General features: G+C 32.1%; 1 protein-coding gene across 1 annotated transcript in view; it reads right to left on the bottom strand.

Moving 5' to 3' along the window:
- Window positions 1-2,741, bottom strand: part of LOC110995154 — a 55,743-nt gene extending 53,002 nt beyond the window's left edge. The window contains exon 1 of the mRNA XM_022262178.2: window positions 2,527-2,741. Within this exon, the coding sequence (XP_022117870.1) occupies window positions 2,527-2,587 (61 nt within the window). The 5' untranslated portion in view covers window positions 2,588-2,741. The remainder of the gene's footprint in view (window positions 1-2,526) is intronic.
- Between the last annotated feature and the right edge of the window lie 18,091 nt (window positions 2,742-20,832).

Below are 20,832 nucleotides of genomic sequence, written 5' to 3'. Positions count from 1 at the left end.
TTTTTATCTGATAATTTTCCTAGCTTGTTTTTTATGTGAAAAATTGCTTTGACAATTGACATGGAATGTTCTTAAATATACTGTTTCTATTTTATCTTTAAAATAGTACTGACGATTACCGTCATCTATCAATGTCACCTGTCAAGTAAAATGTACTGAATATCGATCTATAAATTGCGCCTGAAATGACGAAACTACGGTAAATCACTCACCAAGATCTTAACAGACTAATAAAATATTAAAAATAATCATACATTATTAAACTTTACTGCTATGTGCGTCAACATATAGGGGAAATCTCGTGAATGCTAAAATTGTGTACCGACCCTGAATTTTACGACCCTCACACAAATATTCCGTGAATATTTATATCACTAGGCTTTCTACTTAATAAAACTGACGCAGGAATTCTGTAGGCATCTTTCATGTTAATAATGTTTAAGATAATCAAATCTCAGATAGTAATTTTGCTAAAATAGCTGGCTTTCTTTTACATGGAAATTAAATCTTTTTCTATGGGAAAAGGAAACATATAAACGAGCTGGGTCATATAATAAAGTGCTACACATGGACACCTGCAACGCCTGGGGCATTGCCGAAATTTGAGGGATTGTTATTCTTTATTTCTGCAGGTCGCTAATTCATATACAGCTGGCAGCTGGTTCTACAAAGTGCATTAAAAAGCGCGAGTCTAGTTCATATATCCTAATGCTTTTTTTATGTACAAAATGCTATTGCATTTATACTATATAATTCACTTCAGTAGGTACTCAACTTGAAGGAGGAGATTCTCAATTCGACGTGAAACTTTTTACTATTTATGTATGTTCACACATATTTTTAATTTGTGTAATGTAAAGAATTAGTAGCCAAAATACAAAGATTCAAAATACTTTGTATGTTTAGTTATTGTAAACTATAATCGAGGTACTTTATTTGATCATATGTCTAATAATTATTTACGTAACCTATAACATAGTAGATGACATTTCTACAGGCTTAAACAATACAATAAAATTATTATTTTATATATATATAAAAATCATCGCAAAGATACTAAGCGTTTAAATACCACTTTGTTAATATTCAAACATTTGCATTGCAATGCAATATATTTGTGAATTATATTTAAGTTCTCCGTCTCTCATGTGTTATAAAGCCTAGAGAATTTTTCCGGGACTCATTACGCAATAATTTCATATTAAAATTTTTGTAATAACGTCAAATTAGGGCGATTGTTATTTATTAGCGTGATGGCGTGCTATCGGGCATTACTTTGGAATTTATTAAAATCATACCTCATGATTTCTGCCCTAATATAACATATAATTACACAGTTAGCTTGCTACTTGCTGTTTGCTAGCTTAAAGCTTTGATTGGATTTTTAATAAATAATTTCTAGATAGTTAGAAGCTATCTAGAAGATAACTAAACGTTTTAAGATGTTTAATGTACTGGAAATCGTAATCGTAAACCCGTAAACTTTGAGGACAAAAATAAATGTAAGATGTTTAGATGTCTCAGTTAAACACAGGTGATTAAGACATAAAATGATAAAAACTATTAATATACAAAAAGCCGACCCTAAGAGGTTACATGATAAAGATTTACAAATTTATTGAATCCCTACCTTGGGTTAAATTTACTGAAACGCAGTAATTACTTTCAATACAAATGTACTCTCTACTTATCGGCGTCATTTCAAAGCGAGAACTGCAAAAAATAGAAGAACATCTACGCGACATATACGCGTCAAATAAATTCTCCTGTTGGTTCTTCATTGTTCCATCTATACAGCTGGTATACTCATTCAAAAATGGAAAGTGAATTTCAAAGAATTCGGTACAGAGATCAAAAGAATTCCGGGGATCGCATTATATAGGTTTACAAGTCACATTTTATAGAGAAGGTATTATTTTCCAAAATGTGAATTATGCTTTACTTATATTGAATATGGGAAGAAATGTAGGCAAAACGAGAGCAATAAAATTTAAGCGGTAATGCCACTAAAATAGTTGCAGTAAAAGTTATTAATTAAAAATAATATGACGCTGTTTATTTATTGCAAGTTTTCGAATTAATATTTTTCGGACTTCGGACTTCTTCGGATCTCCTCTATGTCTAATGTCCTACAATCAAGTGTTTCTTAAGGCATTTTATCATGCTATGTTACAAGTTGCCCAATTTTCGAACAAATTTGACATAGCTTCATGAAAATACCGTATCAATTCTTAAAAGGCCTGGAATGTACTAATCAGAATTCTTTGTTTGTTCGGATAAATTACGTCTATAGTATATTTATAAACATAATTTATCCATACAAATAATACAGGTCTTTATATTTGTATCTGAGATATTTTTTGTCTAGAAGCATTCTTATTTATTAGGTCGGTTTTGATAATTTTCTTCCAGTTTAAAAAAATATAATTCTAATTAAAGTGCTTTCAATTAACATAACCTAGTTAATTTGACAAGATTGATCTCAGGTATTCTTGGTTATGTACTTTAGATCTAAAAACTACTTACCTATAAACTGGAACATTGTGCAGATACAAATAATCACTGCGTATAATGTCATTTTCACCATTTTCACTGTTCACATTGTATTTCACTTACAAGACTTCAACTAACAGTTAGTTAGCCTCAGGGTAGCAATGATTTGTGACATATTTTGTTAAATATTTCCTTATAAGATATAGGTCACTATAGGATATTTTTATATTTTATCTTCACTAACGACATCTCTGAAGTTTTCTGAAACAAAAAATCATTTAAGTATGAAATTTTATCGAGTTAATTATAAGTATATTATTAAGTTATTTTTAACTGTCAGTCAGCTAGCACGGATACAGTCAGGCTAAAAATTATATTTGAAATTGAAGTAAAGGTAGGCTATTATTTATTTGCAGTATTCTTATTATATTATTTATTATTATTAATATTGGTTTAAATCTATAAATCTTTGTAGGACGTCTAAAATCGCAAACAAAGCAAACTGTCTAATCTGATATAAATTTTAATTTCTTAAACTATGCAAATCGTAAAATATCCTTACTAATAAGTGAGAGGTAATCCAATGTTAATTGTGGCGTTATTTATTGTACGATTTTATATACTTTTTTCATATATGATGCATCTATTTATTTGAATATTTTATTATAATACTAAAGATATTTCTAGAAATCAATTCGATTTTATCAAAAACGATGATGATTTGTTTGTTTTTTTTTTACTTTTATTTATAGTCGTAGCTATGTTCTGCGGTTCTACGCGGTCGCTTTTTGTAAATTATATGATATACACTACTATCTATTTGTTCTTCTCAGAACAAGGCCTCCCGGTAGTTTTGCGAACGGATGGCGTAGTTTTGCTCTTTCGCGAACGTTTTTGACATTCATAAGCATGCCCTAAGACGCATCTAAATTGAATAAATGGATTTTGTTTTTTTTTTAATGTAAAGTCGTAAGCTATGCTAAAGTCGTGAAGTTAATCCACGTAAGATATGACTCGAGGTATCAATAGTGTTTCGAAATAAAAAAACATAATTACACCGGCAATTTATGTCAAAATTATCTAGTTTACAACTACAGAAGGTATCTTAATAAATTACAGAGACGCTACTAATCCATTTTTATGTCCTTCAAAAGTGACAATTTCTCGCGGAGACATGAAAATTTAATCGACAATCTCGTACGAGGCCGAAATGTTTTGGAGACCATCCAAAATCTGGATTACATGTGATACGGTCTTTTGTCTACGGTTTACTGGGCGGTAGCGTATACGTGAGCAAAGTACAAAGAATAAACTGTTAATTCAAGAAAATACTTATAATTATTAGACCGCGTAATCATACTATCTAAGTATAAACTTAGATGATTACTGTTATAATGATTACAATTGAAGTAGAAGCAAGAAGCAAAGTAGCAAAAAGTAGAAGCTTACATTTATTTATCTATATAATCTACTGCTTTTATTGAAAATATTGCCCATTTCCAAAAGATAACATAATTGTCGTTGGTAATTGGGATCCATTTTGTTTTATTAAAATTTCGCCTAAGTTGCTATGTTAGTATAGGTTAGCAAACAAATCAAATACCTATGGTCGGGTTTAAGTGTAGGAAATTAAAGTATTTAAGTTATACTTCTTTTAGCGCGATGGAGAAAAATGATGACAGTGAATTTTTATTGATAACTATGTTCAAGTTGTATATTCTAGTATTTATATTTATTTAGAACACGTGTTTCGTAACAGTAAAATTAAACAGTGTGAGTAAATAAATATTATTTTGGTGGTTTAAATCAATTTCATATACGACGGTATATATACTAATAATTTATTTATTTAATTAAAATATTTTTGATTAATTGTAATATTTATCGTTAATCACTACTGCATTTTAGTTATTTTTTTCCTCACGCCAAAAAGTATAATTTCTAACTCGTGTACATAAGTACACACACTCTTTTTTTATTTCAATATTTGCTCGTTAGCTTATATATTTGGTTGTATCTTAAGGGGTCAATAACTTATCGTTTTTAGTATTAGGGATATTTCTTTAGGTGGTAAAATGAAAATTCTGATTTCTAATAAATTACGAGCCAACGTATAATTTAATACACTAAACTTTGAAAAAACCAAATCGTTTCAGCTGTTTCTAGTCACGGTTGCGATATCCTTATCGCAGAAATGAGAAAATAAAGTTACAGCGTTCGGGAAAATTCTTTTTAATTTTTCCATACTGACAGAACGAGAACATGTTTATGAGTGGTTCAATGTGATTTTTGATGTTAGTAAATGTACTAGTCGATCTCCACGGCATCGTTTGTGGATAATTTATCAAACTAGAAATATAACCTGTAGCATAAATATTTGACTGAAATGTGTACGTCATTGATGTACCAACATACTTTATTATTACGGAAGTGCCATGTATTTAATAAAGAACAGTTTTTTAAATTCTCGTTAAGAAAATGAAACTAAGTTTAACAATGCCTTAAAAAGTGCTTAGAGCAGTGTTGGTTTAGAAGATTAAGCGTGCGACTCTCATCCCTGAGGTCGTAGGTTCGATCCCCGGCTGTGCACCAATGGACGTTCTTTATGTGTGCGCATTTAACATTTGCTCGTACTGAGACGGAAAACATAGTGAGGAAACCGGCTTCCGTTATACCAAAAAAGTCGACGGCAAGGCTGATCACCTACTTGCCTATTATACTAGATTAATATAATATGTAAATGTACGTACCGTTCATCATTCTATGGAAACGTTAAAAATATTAGAAACTAAATTATAGCATAGTGGTAACTAAATTATTATTATTTTATAAACTATTAATTACTTTACAGTTTGATCTATAACCAAAGACGCTAATTTTAACCACCTAAATAATATATTTTGTCATTCGTTAAAAATTTTTTTTCAGAGATAAGAGAGGAAGGAAGTTTGACTGGATCTTTATTTAAGTACAATACAACGTAAATTTCAATGAGTCTGAGAAATCTATTATAACCTTTATTTGACAAAAGAAAACTATTTTGAAGATTGAACACCGCACTAATATTGAAAAATCGTTTCTATTTAATACCTGAAGGCAATCTCGTTCAGCAAACAAGACCGTTGATTCATCAGGCTTCTATTCCATTCGTAACATTACCTTCGTTCATTCATACATTTATCGTTCAATACTCTTTGAAAGATGTTTACGCAGATAAATTGAATCTAATATTCTTAAAAGAAATTGCGATTGTTTTCTGAAAAACATTATTGAATCAAAGTATTTTCCTTAAATAATATTTTCTAGCTTTTCTTTCGCTTTAACTGGATGGACTGTTTGTTGAAATACATGTATGCTTTCTTTTTTGGACTAAATTATAATAATAATAGAATTTCCAGTATTTTGCACCCGTTATTAAGCTGACAATAAAAAAAATAACTTAAGTTTATAATGTATATTTGATTAAAAGGACATTATAAAGACTGCTTAATAGTAAATTTTAGGGCGAGTTTTGTTTTTTTATTTGCCAGTAATCGAACTCAAGAACGTCGTGTGTGTATGTCTTTATAATATTAAATATTTTTTTCTTGAGACAGGCTACGCGAATAATAACTCTCTTTATTCTTCTTCAGTTACTGTGAACCAACTGAAAAACTATCTTCAAACTCTTAAGTATAAAAAATTCAAATTCGTTCTAGATCGTTTAAGTTTTAAAATACTTTTTTAACCTTAAGTTTATAACAAGTTGTATGGAGCCGAGGCACCTGCTTAAACAGGAAACAATGTCCTTTGAGGGCACCGCGTTTGAGGAAAATTATACAGCACATTAGGAAAGTTATCTTGGAAGCTTTATACCTTTGATATAGGGGTCCCAGGTTGCTCTATTAGGGTGACGTACGTCAGATGTCACCCATACATACATACATTTTCATTAATTTACAAATGGCCGTATTTAAGATTAAAACGTATTGTCTTTTAAATTCCTAATTTGAAATAGTAGACATAGTTTATATAAAACCAGGACATTTAAGTAAATTGCTTTTCTTTTCAATTTCATTTCACACCCATTTGAGGATATTTATTTCTTAAATAAATCTAAAATTAAACCGTGAGTCGATATAAAAAACTAAATGTTTTGATACGTGTAGACGAATACATTTATTTTATTTAAATTCAAGATAATTATAGATTTGGTTATTTTGTTATTCGTCCAGTAAGATACAATCTTTATTATTAAAGTTCAGATAACAATGTTGCAGTAAAATGCAGAGAGTATAAACAGCTTACAATAAATTGTCACAGAGCACCGCACAATAGTGCGAAACCAGAGATTATAGAGTTGGCTTTGTACACGTTAGTTCAGCTTCATATGGTTCATATGTTCTGGATATTGGTTATCAGCCTAATTATACTGTCTGGTTTGATACATTACCGAAGGATGAATAAACATTCTCGATTTTTAATATTAAAAGGAACCATTAACCAAAACGATAAAAGTTTCTTTATAAAAGTTTCATTAGGAAAAAGCAGATCAAAGTGTTATAAAAATGTCAAAGTTTCAAGCTTTAAAGAAAAAATTTTTTTTACTGGTTCCAACATATTTAAATGTTATAGCTAATAAAAATAAACTATGAAATTAATTTAAGTTGTAAAATTCAGTTATTTATTTGAATATTTATTCACAATCTTAACATACATGTTTAAAATGTCAAAAAAATTGTGTCCAAAAATCAATGTATATAATATGTACAATCGTAAACCGTGAAATCTGGTGTAATGGACAGTAGGTCCATCAAATCAGCAAAGGGAAGTTTAACGAAAATGATAAATACTTAACCGACATGGACACGACTTTCTAAAATTAACATCTCATGAGTTAAATAACCTCCAAAATGTCACTAAATATTTTAATATTTATTTAATATAACTGTTTCATAAAATGATTTAACAAGCTGCCCACTTGTTGTTTCATTTAGTGGCAAGAATCAAATAACACAGGGATATTTAAAAAAATTCGTTACTCCAAGGCAAAATTACTAGTTAAATATATAATTTTATTCTTCAGAATGAAAGCTAGCATAAAACAAAAAGGCAAAAAACGTTTAAACGAAATAAATATTATTAAACGTTGAAATTATGACGCGATAATATTCAGCAATTTTATTTATTTTTTATTTCATTATAACTCTTTCTCTTTTTTCGAATAAAACTAATTTTTGCTAATAAACTGTCGTCTCCATCATTTTATACTCACACTTTTGTTCACGAGGTCGTAATGTTCGAACCTTTTTTTAGCAATCATATGGTAAATGAAAACATCGTGTGGAAACCATCGTGGGAGTCGTGATATACATATTATGTGTTTACACTAATAAACTCTTAAACAACTCACAATTGTCTAAGAAAATGTCCAAGAAATAATATCATAGTATAAAGCTCTTGACCTTGATATAGGAATAAAATAATATATGTATATTGATTATATAAATGCAACATTATATATGAATGATTTTTTTTTTTGGAGCTATGCGAGTTTTATTATATTTTATATTAGAAATTTAATGTGATCTGTGCTACATTGACTTGTAAATATATTTACAACAATATATCAACTACATCACCTAATAGATAAAAATATATCTAATAACTAACCTTAAAATTTAATTATTAAAAAATATTATTAAAAGGAGTCCCTTTAGGCAAGGTTCCGAAGATACTAGCAGCGTTCCCCCTTTGAATAGCTAGACTAATTCTTTGTGCGAGGTAGCTGCCAGCTCTTCGTTCTCTTGTGATGTCGACTAACCTTTTTGATAACTCCCTAAAAAGCTTTAATGCGCTAGGACCCCACGGACCAAGGGTCTCGACACCGAATGATTTTAGATAAATAACCAAAAAAATCAAATTGTCTTCACGTTCAAAAGAACAATAGCAAGAGAAAAATAGCATCTCAAGGTAAACAGTGAAAATAAATGCTATCTTTTCAAATGGAACATCGAAGAAGACACAATAGAAGTTGAAGTTACCATCAAGCTGTCAATCCAGTTGGAGTGACACTGTAGGTCGAACCTTTATTCTTCAATTATTATATTTCAATTATTAGGTATGATAATTTTGTTATACTAAATTTATGAAACCGTATCAAAGATCCCTCAGATGTTATCGGAATACGTGTGTGAGGTAATATGTCGTATCATGTCGCATCTGGCACTTGTCATGTAAATAAGCCTTCAGTGTTAGAGCGATTTACATTTTCAAATATTCTGAAAGCAGTACCTAGTGCAGCGTATATCTATGCTATGAACTAAAAGGCTCTTAAAATGTAAAAATGTATCGAACATATTAATATGGAATGTATACTATACTTAATTTAAAATTAAGTTACTGTTTGATTTGACTGCCTTTCATTTTTAAAAATTACTTTGGATGTATTAATGAATCTGTGCTTTATCTTCCCAGCCATACAACAGTATGTTAATCTGCCACAATTTTGCTAAGTTAAAAAAATTCAGACTAAAACGACGTTATAGATAAATAAAACAATTAAATTAAATGCCTAATTATCAAAATCTATATTGGAATTAATATATATAATCATAATAAATATATAAATTAATTCTTCCCTTCTTATTATTCTATTCCGATGTACCAAAGATAGAAAAACGAATTAATCTCCTTTAAAATTATTTTATTTAAATTAAAAATAAATTACATGAAGTAGAAACAATAATTCTTAGAAGATAAATTTATATGTCCTTGCGTATATACAAATTATGTATGTTATCTCCATTACGTATCATTAAAAAAACATGTTTACGTATTTATATATTGTTTAAAATATACTTTAGTTAGTAAATATTAAACACGTTAAATCTGTGGTTAAAATTGTGAATATTAATAACACAATCAACAACAATACAATGTCCCATAACATAACGTTTAATGATTATAATCTTTTACCAAGTAAATAATTATATCTGGATTAATCCTTAATCATAGATTGACCAGCTGCTCACTGCTGACACGCTTACATATTCGGTAGATTAATAGTACCTATAATTGCGCTATACATCGAACACATACACGAGATATATATATGTGTGTGTAAATTTCAATCAAATATGTTGAACATTCTGACTTAATAAACTAATTGCAATATAGCATTAAGGTTTTCTAAACCAGCTTTAAATATAAAAACTGGACTATACATATGACGTAGTTTAAGTATTTACTCTCCTCTTTGTACGATAGTAATTAAATGATATTTGTTTCGTCATCGAGGTAAGACTCAATCAGGGAACGTTCCTATATGCTCTACGAATTCCATTTTCGTTAAATTTGCGTAACATTTTTGTTAAATTAGCACCACCATGGGCGGATCGTGAATTTGTGTATATGCTTAAATATAACCACTGCATTAGTGAACCGATCTGGACCATTTGATTTAAAAATCTTTGCCTTCGCAGCAAAGAGATTCCATGCTAGATATTAAAATATTTTACACCAAATAAGAATCGTAGGATTTTCATAAATCTTTATAGATAAACTGTATATGTGTAGTAATATGTACTCATTCAACTACAGATTATTATTAATGCATTGAATAAATTTTGAAGTCAGTTATGTAAAAAAATTGCTTCATTTTTTGACATCGTGCAAAAGCAAAAAAACCGTAAGCCGTAAACAAAATATCCATATAGCCTTTTCGCAACATTTCCCTAGTTAGGACCCAACATATTCCGTGGAGCAGTGAGTTTTTACTTAAGTGTCGAAGCTTTTTTCAACTATACCTCCATATTTATATTGCCTTAATTGATTAATGCCTGAAAATGAGAATTTAAATTCAAGGCGTTTCTTGAGCTGAAGACCTGTTATTCAAGATAACAAGACGTATACCCAACGTTACAAAGCAGTTATCTAAGAATAACAGAGTAAATTAAGCGTTGTTATTCATTATATATGATACTTACATCTGTTTTAAAATTACGAAATAATATTTTTAAATAAAGGTCCTTATTTTCTTTAAAATAATCAATCGTATTAAATTAAGTTAAAAAATGTAAAATTATAAAACTTACATGTCTTGGTTAAATGTTAATGGTGAACACCATTTATTTTCCAATTGCAGACATATTTCGACACAATGATATCGTGTGTCAAAAAAAACATTTATTCATTCTTAGTAGTAGGGGAGCCCAAGAGGGGATTTCGGGATTTACTGAAGCGCGGCAGATTAATATACAGGGGGATACCTTGTACCCGGTTAAGTACCTCCACCAAATATGAGGCCCATATATAAGGCCGCCCGTGAAGGATACAGGATCAGATTAGTAAAAAAAAATTGATCATCAGACATTCTCGAGCGCGTCAGATTAAGGTAGTGTGAGTTAATCACATCCTAAAAAGTGTATATTCCACTAATCTGACAATTTGAGAGTGACGTAAAGAGAGGGGAGGGCAGCAAAGTTGTAAAAAAAAAACGTCATCTTGACATTCTCGAGCGTAGCTAATTTTTTTTTATTTTGAATGAAATAATTCAAGAATATTGAAAAATATATAATCTGACGATTTCCGCAAGCCGAAATAACAAAATTTCGTCGATAAAGTTCGTACGATAAACGCGTGCAGCTGCGTGATGCATACATTTCCTTCTCCGCGTTTCCCTCAAAATTAGGTTTCATGTGAATTTGAACCGATTCGGACCGATAGATTTTGAGAAATTTTGAAAAATCCAAAAAAATAACAATTTGTTTTTTTGAAAGTGTTTTTTTGCAATAACTTTTAAACGGCTTTATCCATCAACTTCAACAAACTAATCCACCTTTAAGCTTGAAAAACGACGTCGATCGCCACCAAATTGGTCAAAATCGGTTGATTCGTTCGAGAGATATCGTGAACGAAAGAAAACCGAAAAAAGTGTTTCTATCACATAACTTCGACATTTCATATCGGATTATCGTTTTTGATGAAAGTAAATAATTAGAGCTTAAAAAATGCGTCGATCGCCGTCAACCGCGGGAAAATTGCTTGATCCATTCAAAAGTTATTGGGGTTTGAAAATTTCAAAAATAGTGTTCTATGAAACTTCTATCAGACTTTCGAGCTGGGAGAACTCAAACACATACAAATATTATTTCTTTGAACTCAGCGAGCTCATAAGTACAATTTTAAGCGCCCAGGAATGGAATTGCAGGGATGGCCTTTAGGGTGAACCGTTTTTCTAATATTTTTTTTGTCAGATCAGGCAAATCCCTCTAGATAATCGTCAGATTATGAGACAGTATGTTTAGAATATAAATCTGAACCATATATATCTTAATCTGACGCGCTCGAGTATTTCAAAATGGCGAATTTTTTTTGCACATTATAATAATGTCTGCGAGTTTGCGTCATATCGAAATCGTCAGATTATTGAATGAGAGCTTTTTTTTTGGTGCACTTAACACCCCCTTAGAAAATCTGACGCGCTCGATTAAATTTTTTTTTTTTTCATTTTTAACCCTTACGTACAACCACCCTCATCATGCAAATGATCAGATTAACATACGTATATTATTAAAAATACGTAGGACATTGATGCTATCAATATCTGACGCGCTCGAGTATGTCCATGCAACAGTTTTTTTTTACATATTTAAACATCTATAGCCGCCTTCCCCACCGATGAAAAGGTATATATCATGTAACATTTTTTTCTTCCTATCATCTAAGCTTTGCAACCCAATAGGTCTCCACGACGCTCGAGTAAATCCCCATTTAGCATCGTGGGCTCCCCTACCATAGACTCTTATGTCATTTAACTGGTATAATAATCTAATGAAGTATGGCATTACTTATGTTAGTAATACTTATTTATCAATAACATAAGTAATAAAGTATTTTACCATCCAAAACTATGGCCAATATAAAATATTATAACAAACATTGACGAAATGAAATATTTTTTGTTTCCTGTATTGTTTGGCTCTCTGGACATACGAAGTTATCTACAGCAATGATTTGATACTTGTGACAAGAAAAAAAATGATTTCGGTTGTACCACCAAGGCTATTTAGTTTATATTGGAGGATAAAACTTGCTGAGTTTCTTGCCCGTTCTTCTCAGAACAAGACCTCCTGGTAGTCTTGCGAACTGTTAGAAGTATCCCAGTAATTGGGATTTTAAAAAAAGAAAGATGAATTCACTTTTTCACAACTTTATTTAATTACACGATATAATGGAAGCCAACAAATGTGTGTGCGCGACGAAGGATGATACCGAACTGATTCATGTTTTTAATTATTCATTTTACCTCTCGGTTGAGAAATGCTGACTAAACAGAAGGTACTAGTATGTCAGCCACATAGGGTGCAAGGCTATGATATAACAACCCCCCGTTTAAGAGTAAACTTACAGTTTTAGGTAAGTTTGCGAAAAAAGGTAAGATGGTTATTCCATACGGAGACGAGGCTGAGGATGTGGGGCTTCACTTGTTGAAGAGATATTATCTGGATTCTCTATGTCTTTGTTTCTAAAAACGCATTTATTGGCTTTTACAAGGATTATTAATGCAATACTTAAGATAATTATAAAAGAAATTACACTAAAGCTAAAACTAACATAGTCTGAAGAGTCATTAAGGAAAACATCTAAATTATCATCAATGGGCTTAATAGTTAAGTCGTGAATTAAATTCAAACTATCAAGATTCACATGACGTAACTGATGTGTTGAAATATTAATATTTACTTTGGAAAATTCCATTAAATTACAACAACTATCATTAATAATGTTAAAATTTGAAACAACAGGACTTACGGTAATTTCATAAACATTTTTCGCTTCAAATCTATTTTCTTTACAAAATGCGGTACAACCTGGTGTCAGGCTAAGTATTCCGGTTCCTGATATAACAATTTCGATTGTTCTATGATTACATTTAATATTCAGTTTCTCATCATTAGATTCAACATAAAACCATTTATTATTATTTAGTTTATGCCAGATATCAACTTTACCGAATATAAATTTTGTAGTACAACTTTTAGGTAATTTTTCAATAGCTTTGGTGATTATTTCTGTTTCACATATTGGATAATTAACAACACTGAGAGTATTCAAAGGGTTACAAATATACTGATGTCCAATTATTAAATTACAAGAATCTATATTATCAAAATTAAAATATAATTTCTTATCTTCACTTATTCCTATAAAAGATTTCGTAGCAGTAATAAGTGCAAATGAATTTGGAGATGTCGGGTTATGTGGTACAGGGATAGGTATAACTTTATAAAGATTGTATGTTTCTACATTTACAAGTGGAATTTTTATTACAAATACTAGACAATTATCGATAACATATGAAATTATTTTAGCGAGGTTCATGAGGATATTAATATTATCTAAATTTAACTCTACAGGGAAATCCTTAAGTCTAGATACATCTTTAATATTACTTACTAAATCTACATATAATTGCTTAGGAGTAATGATTGACGGATGAATAGTGTTTGATTTTGAAAACAATACACTGTTTACAATGTCTTCAATCTTAAATGAAAGTGTTAATAAGCTAGCTTGTAACACACTCAAGATTTCATCTAAGTTCGTTTGGAACTTGACAGAGTTAATGACCTCAGAAACATTTTTGACGGAAAGAGATAATTTATCAAGCACATCGTTAAGTAGAATTTGGTTTTTATTGAGTTCGTTCATTGAAGCGTTGAAATTTGTAATTGCTGATTTAGAAATATAGATGCTTTGTTTAAGATTCGAATTTAGATCTTTATCGGTTTGTTGCATTTTAGCTATTGCTTTATTATATCGATGTGCATCATCTTCATCCAAAGTTCCAAAGATATGTTTAAACACAGTTCCAATACCGGCAAACCAGGCAGATCGTTTCGATTTGGAAGTTGTAAGGTGTGATACAGACTGAAAATCCCGAATTATATCTTTGAACAACGAATCGAGTGGTTGAATAAGATTATGACATTCAAAGTGGTTGAATGATTGGCTTTGTTGACATAAGTAACGTATTGTACCGAAAGCATTTTTAATATTGTCAATATGAGTTGGGGCAAAGGATATATCAATTGGGATCACTATGTGAATATGATCGTTTATTATTTTTGCAGTACCGTGTGGATCGAAGTATATACCAGGACTTGAGGTGATAGTATGAATATACTCTGCATTCTCGATTCCCAGGATAGGATTATAAATTATTAGTCTGTAAGAAGAAATAGAATAATAAGTGCAAATTATAGTTTAGTCTATCACTTAGTTTTAATTAATATATATAATTAATTTATGTATAAGTAAATCTTACTTAAAAAATTAACTTAGTACTATTTCTGTAGTATTTAGTCTTCACTTTCGACCGCAAGTTTAACTTCGTCATAGTGATGTTTTACATGACGACGATTAATTAATAGAGATAGGGTGTTATTGCCGTGTATCTTTACTACTTTATATGGACCTTTCCATATAGGTGATAAGGCTTTACGGAGTCGGACATGGTTTTTAACATATACGTAGTCACCAATTTTATATTGTACAATCCGACTATGTCTGTCGTAATATTGCTTGGATCTTTCTTTAGAAGTATTGATGTTCTCTAGGGCTTTTTGATGGGAAAGCTTTAAACGATGGTGTAGCATTTTAATATATTCAGGGTAAGTGAGATCCGGTTGGGAGTTAAAAACTGAGTCTGGTATGTATGGTTTATGACCGAATATAAGTTCGTAAGGAGTAAACTTGGTTGTGCTATGGATAGTACTGTTATAGGTAAGTATTGCTGTGTAGACGTATTTGTGCCAGTCTGATTGGTTTTCGTTTACGAATGATTTTAAATATTCTTTTAATGTTGAATGGCTGCGTTCAAGCGCGCCTTGTGTTTGAGGGTGGTATGGTGTTGACCATATTTGTTTAATCTTTAGAAATTTGCAACACATTTTGAAAAGTTCTGCAGTAAAATTAGTACCCTGATCGGTTAGGATAGATTTTGGAATACCGAATAAAGAAATAAAATGAGTTAAGCATTCACAGGATTCTTCAGCATTAGCATTGGTAATAGGATAAGCTAAAGAGAATTTAGTAAGATCATCTTGTAGAGTAAGTATGTATTTGAGTTTAATAATACCAGCTTCGGGCAAGGGACCGACTATGTCTAAAGCAACTCTTTCGAAAGGACGAGTTGATGTCGTAGTTATTTGCATAGGAGCTCTATTGATTTTGCGAAAAGCTTTGTTAGATTGACATAAACTACAATTTTTTACATAATTTTCAATGTCGGATCGCATTCCTTTCCAATAGTATCTTTCTTTGATGCGAGAGAACATTCGATTAGAGCCTAGATGTCCAGCAATAGGAATATCATGATTTTCTTTCAGCAGTTTGGTAATTTCTGTTGGAACAGGATATATGATACTGTTATGATAGACATTAACTATTATGTTTGTATTATTAAATAAATAAATTAACATGTTATATATTTTACAGAAAGATTGGTTTTCATACGGATTTTTAAAGTCAGATATAGCTATTTCACTGATATCACCGGATAATAAAATTTTATCCCGTATAGTTTTTAATGTTTTAAATATATCTGGATAAGAGCAACTGTCGAAATAGTAAACTTTTGTTAAGAGGAGGTAAAAGGATTTTTCATTTATCTGAAGTTCCTTAAAAGAATGGAGTTCTCGTTCCTCATTCAATATTTCCTGGTTTTCTAAATTAGAAAGGATTTCCTCGAGATAAGGATTGGATTCGTCGAAATCGATTGACACCGGTACAAGGATAGTTTTGGATTTAGTCTTCAGGAGATTTTCATTATGTTCTTTAATGTGAGTTGTAAAGGTTGTATCATCTTTGGAGAATGCTTTCAAGAACGTATTGTAATCGTCGTTGGATGAAGGAATTATCTCAGGAGGAGAATCGTCAAAATGAGAATTACTGGGAGTCAATAATTCGGAAGGAATTGAATTATTTTGTAGGTTCGGAGAGTGCGAGTCTCCTAGTTGTATTAAGTCGTCTAGAACTCGTTGTGCATCTATAGGAGATTCAGCATGCCGTTGATCTGGCATTGGATCGGGATTTTGTATTTCGGAAGGGATAATGGCATCTGGACTCAAGGGCTCAAAATCGACAAGATGATCGGGATTTAATGGGCTAATTTCATCAAGGTTTAAAGGAGAGTCATCAGTCTGTATAGGGTTAACTGGGTATCGTGATAGAGCGTCTGCTGCAGAATTGAGCAGACCTTTACGGTAGATTATATTGTAGTCATACTCCGAGAGTTTGAGCCGCCAACGTTGTAACTTACTACTAGGGTCTTTATGGTTCATGAGCCAGGCCAATGGTCGATGATCGGTTATTATGTTAAACTTGCGCCCATAAATATATGGACGAAAGGTTTTGCAGCCAAAGAGGATTGCCAGAAGTTCTTTTTCTGTGGTGCTGTAGTTGGTCTCAGCTTTATTCAAAGTTCTGGAAGCATAGGCTATTGGTCTTTCTTGGCCTTTAGGTCCTTGAGAGAGAACAGAACCTATGGCATATTTTGAAGCATCGCAGGTTAAGGTAAATGGTAAGGAAAAATCTGGATAAATTAAAACAGGAGCAGAAGTAAGTTTAAGTTTTAATTCGTCAAAAGCGATTTGTTGTTGATTTTCCCATACAAATGGTACATCTTTTTTCAAAAGAGCAGTTAAAGGTTTGGCGATTTTGGAGAATTCCGGAATAAACCTTCGGTAATAGGAAACAAGGCCTAAAAAGGACTTAATGTCTTTTGGGGTTTTTGGAGTTGGGAATTGTGTCACGGATTTGATTTTGTCTGGATTGGGTTTTACACCTTTATCGGAAATAACATGTCCTAGATAAATAACTTCACGTCTCAGAAACTCACACTTATCTGGTTGAAGTTTAAGGTTAAATTTTCTAAGACGTTGGAAAACTAACTCAAGGTTTGTCATATGGCTAGGTAAGTCATGGGAATATATAACAATGTCATCTAAGTACACAAAACAGCGGATATCTTGGAGACCAGCGAGAGCTGTGTTCATAAGTCGTTGGAATGTAGCTGGTGCATTTTTAAGGCCAAAGGGCATTCGAGTAAATTCAAAGTGCCCTTGTGGAACACTGAAAGCGGTTTTGGGTGTGTCCTCTTCTCTGATGGGAATTTGATGAAACCCAGAGGCTAAATCAAGAGTGGAGAAGTATTTGCTTTGTCCGAGTTGGTCTAAGATTTCGGAAATTTGAGGAATAGGATAGCTATCTCCAATAGTAATGTCGTTTAATTTTCTGTAATCAATAACTACACGCCATTTGCGATGTCCTGAAGCGTCAAGTTTTTTCGGGACCACCCAGATAGGAGACGACCACGGGGACATAGAAGGTTTAATTATGTCTTGCTCCAACATTTGGTCTATTTGTTTTGCTACTTCTTGTTTGTGAATCTCTGGAAAGCGGTATGATTTTACATGTATAGGATTCTGGGGTGATGTATTTATTTCATGTTGGATGGCATCAGTATGAGATAGTCTATCTCCAGGAATATGAAAGATATCAGAATACTGAGAACATATATCATGAAGAGCATTGGATTCCTCTGTATTAAGGTGATTCACTCTTAATTGATTTAATACTTCTTGAGTGCGAGTATAAGCGTCAGTATGTTGGGTATATTGTAAGGTAGAATTGAAGTTAACTGATTCATGAATCATATCCTCAAAGTCTAAAGGATTCAGAGTAATGTCAAGATTTGATCTTAAGGTAACAGGAGATTCAGAGATATTCAAAACAGAAATATTAATTCTTTTATTATTTTTTACTGAGACAAGACAATTAGCGAAAATTAAATCTTCGTGAAAATTTTGATCTAACACGAGACCTTCCTTTACGTTAGGGTTGGATACTGAGCATTCAATAACAATTTCTGAACGAGCTGGAATTACATATACGGGGTTATGAAAATCTATCTGAATTTTATGATTCTTTAAAGTTAATGAATTTTGGTTATAATCAATTATGCCTTCCAGGTCGTTTAGGAAGTCATTGCCAATTATTGCGTCATAGGGTAAGTTAACGTCATCAACAGCGTGAAAATCAAAAATAATATTTTGTTTATTGCTCAGGAAGAACTTTAATGGAAACTGGCCTAAAGTTTTGGTTGCTTCGCTGTTTGAGTTTATTCCTTTAAGTAAGATCTGGGGCGGTTCGAAGATTTGTTTCTTCTGGATGCAAGATTGTTTCATTAGGCTAACTGACGAGCCTGAATCAATAAGGAATTTAATTGGAGTTTCGGATACATTTGTCTGGAGTAATACATATGGTAAGGATCTCTTTATGGCATTGGATGTCACCTCGAATACAGTAGGTGTGTCTTTAGAGTAAGAGCTTGTGGATGTATTGGGTATAGTGGAATCAGGAAGCCCAAACTTCGCGGCGGAAGCATAAGATTTAGTGGGGCTTATAGGTATACTGGAAACAGAGGATTTAGTCACAATAGCATCTCGTTGGTTAATAATATGACAACCATGTCGCGGAGTCTGTGGATTTGGATTACCCTGAGAGGATATTGAAGTTTTACAAAATTGACTACCATGTAGCGGAGTCTGTGGATTTGGATTACCCTGAGAGGATATTGAAGATTTACAAAATTGACTACCATGTAGCGGAGTCGAGGAGTTGGATTTTGGTTTAGAGGGTAAAGAAATGGGATCACTATAATTGATAACATTGTTGTTAGATGTTGTGCCGTATTTTATCCTTTGACCCGCACGGCACTTACGCGAGTCGGGATTCAGTTTAAATCATCGACAACTTCATCATTATTAGTATCTTCATAAGATATCGGATCTGCAAAGTTTACGCGGTTAGAACTATCGTTAGTTCGTGGTTGGAATGTGCGTGGATTTTGATTTGTATTTTGGAACCTTTTATTATTAAATTCACGCTTCCGGCAGTTTTCAATTACATGCCCTTTAGCTTTACAGTATCGACAAAATAACGACTGTGCACTGCTTGCATTTACATTATTAGGAGCCCGTTCATAAGTTAATGTTGGTTTGTTTTGATAACGATCTCGGAATTGGTAGTTAGGGCGCGTATAATTATTTTTATTGAGTGGCCCTTGAGGATTATTGTATCTTTTCCGAGAAGCTTCGATGATTTTCTCCTCGGAAATTGCAAAATTTATAGCGTCATTTAAAGTTTCCGGGTCTCGACATCTGACAATAGTAGATAATTGTGGTTTTAAACCAATAACAAAATGATGCAGAGCTAGATCCTGCATTGCTGCGATTCGGCCAGCAAGTTCGCTTTTCTTTTTTTTTTGGGACAGATTTACTTCTGTCAATAGTCTAGATAAACATGATTCTACACGTAAAGCGAACTCATTAACCGAATCATTATTCTGATTACAATTTTGTAAGTCGGATAATAAGGCCGAATAATGTTTTTTTTCTCCGAATTGTGTATTTAAAAATTCCGATAATTGTTCCCATGACTCGAATTCTTTAATGGCACATGCACTTTCGGCTTTACCCTCCAACTGACTTAAAATATATTTTAATAATACGGGCCGTTTTGAATCACTTGCTAAATCATAAGCGTTTTCGCAATTGTTGAGAAATGGGATTAGTTTTTCTCTAGACCCATCGAAAGGTTTAATAAACTTTAATAATATATTTAAGTCCATCTTATCGTCGTTGTCTTCCTTTTTTGTTCGCCTTGAAACTATCTCGGCTTGTGTAGTCATAACAATCAAGGTGTCACGTTACTTGTTATGGTATGCGGAGATTGATAACTCGGTATTGAATTGTAAGTTGGACAAAAGTATTTAGAAAACTTACAGGGTGATGTACATAAATATCGTTCTTGGAAAATAATATAGTTCCGTCGGTGCTGGGCTCAACTGGGCTGATGATGAGGCCTGTGCCACTTATCACACAGTGGACGGAATGAGTTCGATACCACTTTTCACTTTCACTAAAACACTTTCACACACAGGAGACGTTTCCAGGATTTATAAAAAATCCCTTTTCGCTGCCACCAATGTTAAAAGTATCCCAGTAATTGGGATTTTAAAAAAAGAAAGATGAATTCACTTTTTCACAACTTTATTTAATTACACGATATAATGGAAGCCAACAAATGTGTGTGCGCGACGAAGGATGATACCGAACTGATTCATGTTTTTAATTATTCATTTTACCTCTCGGTTGAGAAATGCTGACTAAACAGAAGGTACTAGTATGTCAGCCACATAGGGTGCAAGGCTATGATATAACAGAACGGATGGCGTAGTTTTGCTCTTTCGCGAATTTTGTAAACGTTTTTGACTTTCATAAGCATGCCTTA

Source organism: Pieris rapae, chromosome 7 (genome assembly GCF_905147795.1).
Source record: "Pieris rapae chromosome 7, ilPieRapa1.1, whole genome shotgun sequence".
Taxonomy (NCBI): domain Eukaryota; kingdom Metazoa; phylum Arthropoda; class Insecta; order Lepidoptera; family Pieridae; genus Pieris; species Pieris rapae.
Note: the sequence above shows the minus strand (reverse complement) of the source record. Positions and strands in the feature narration are given on the sequence as shown.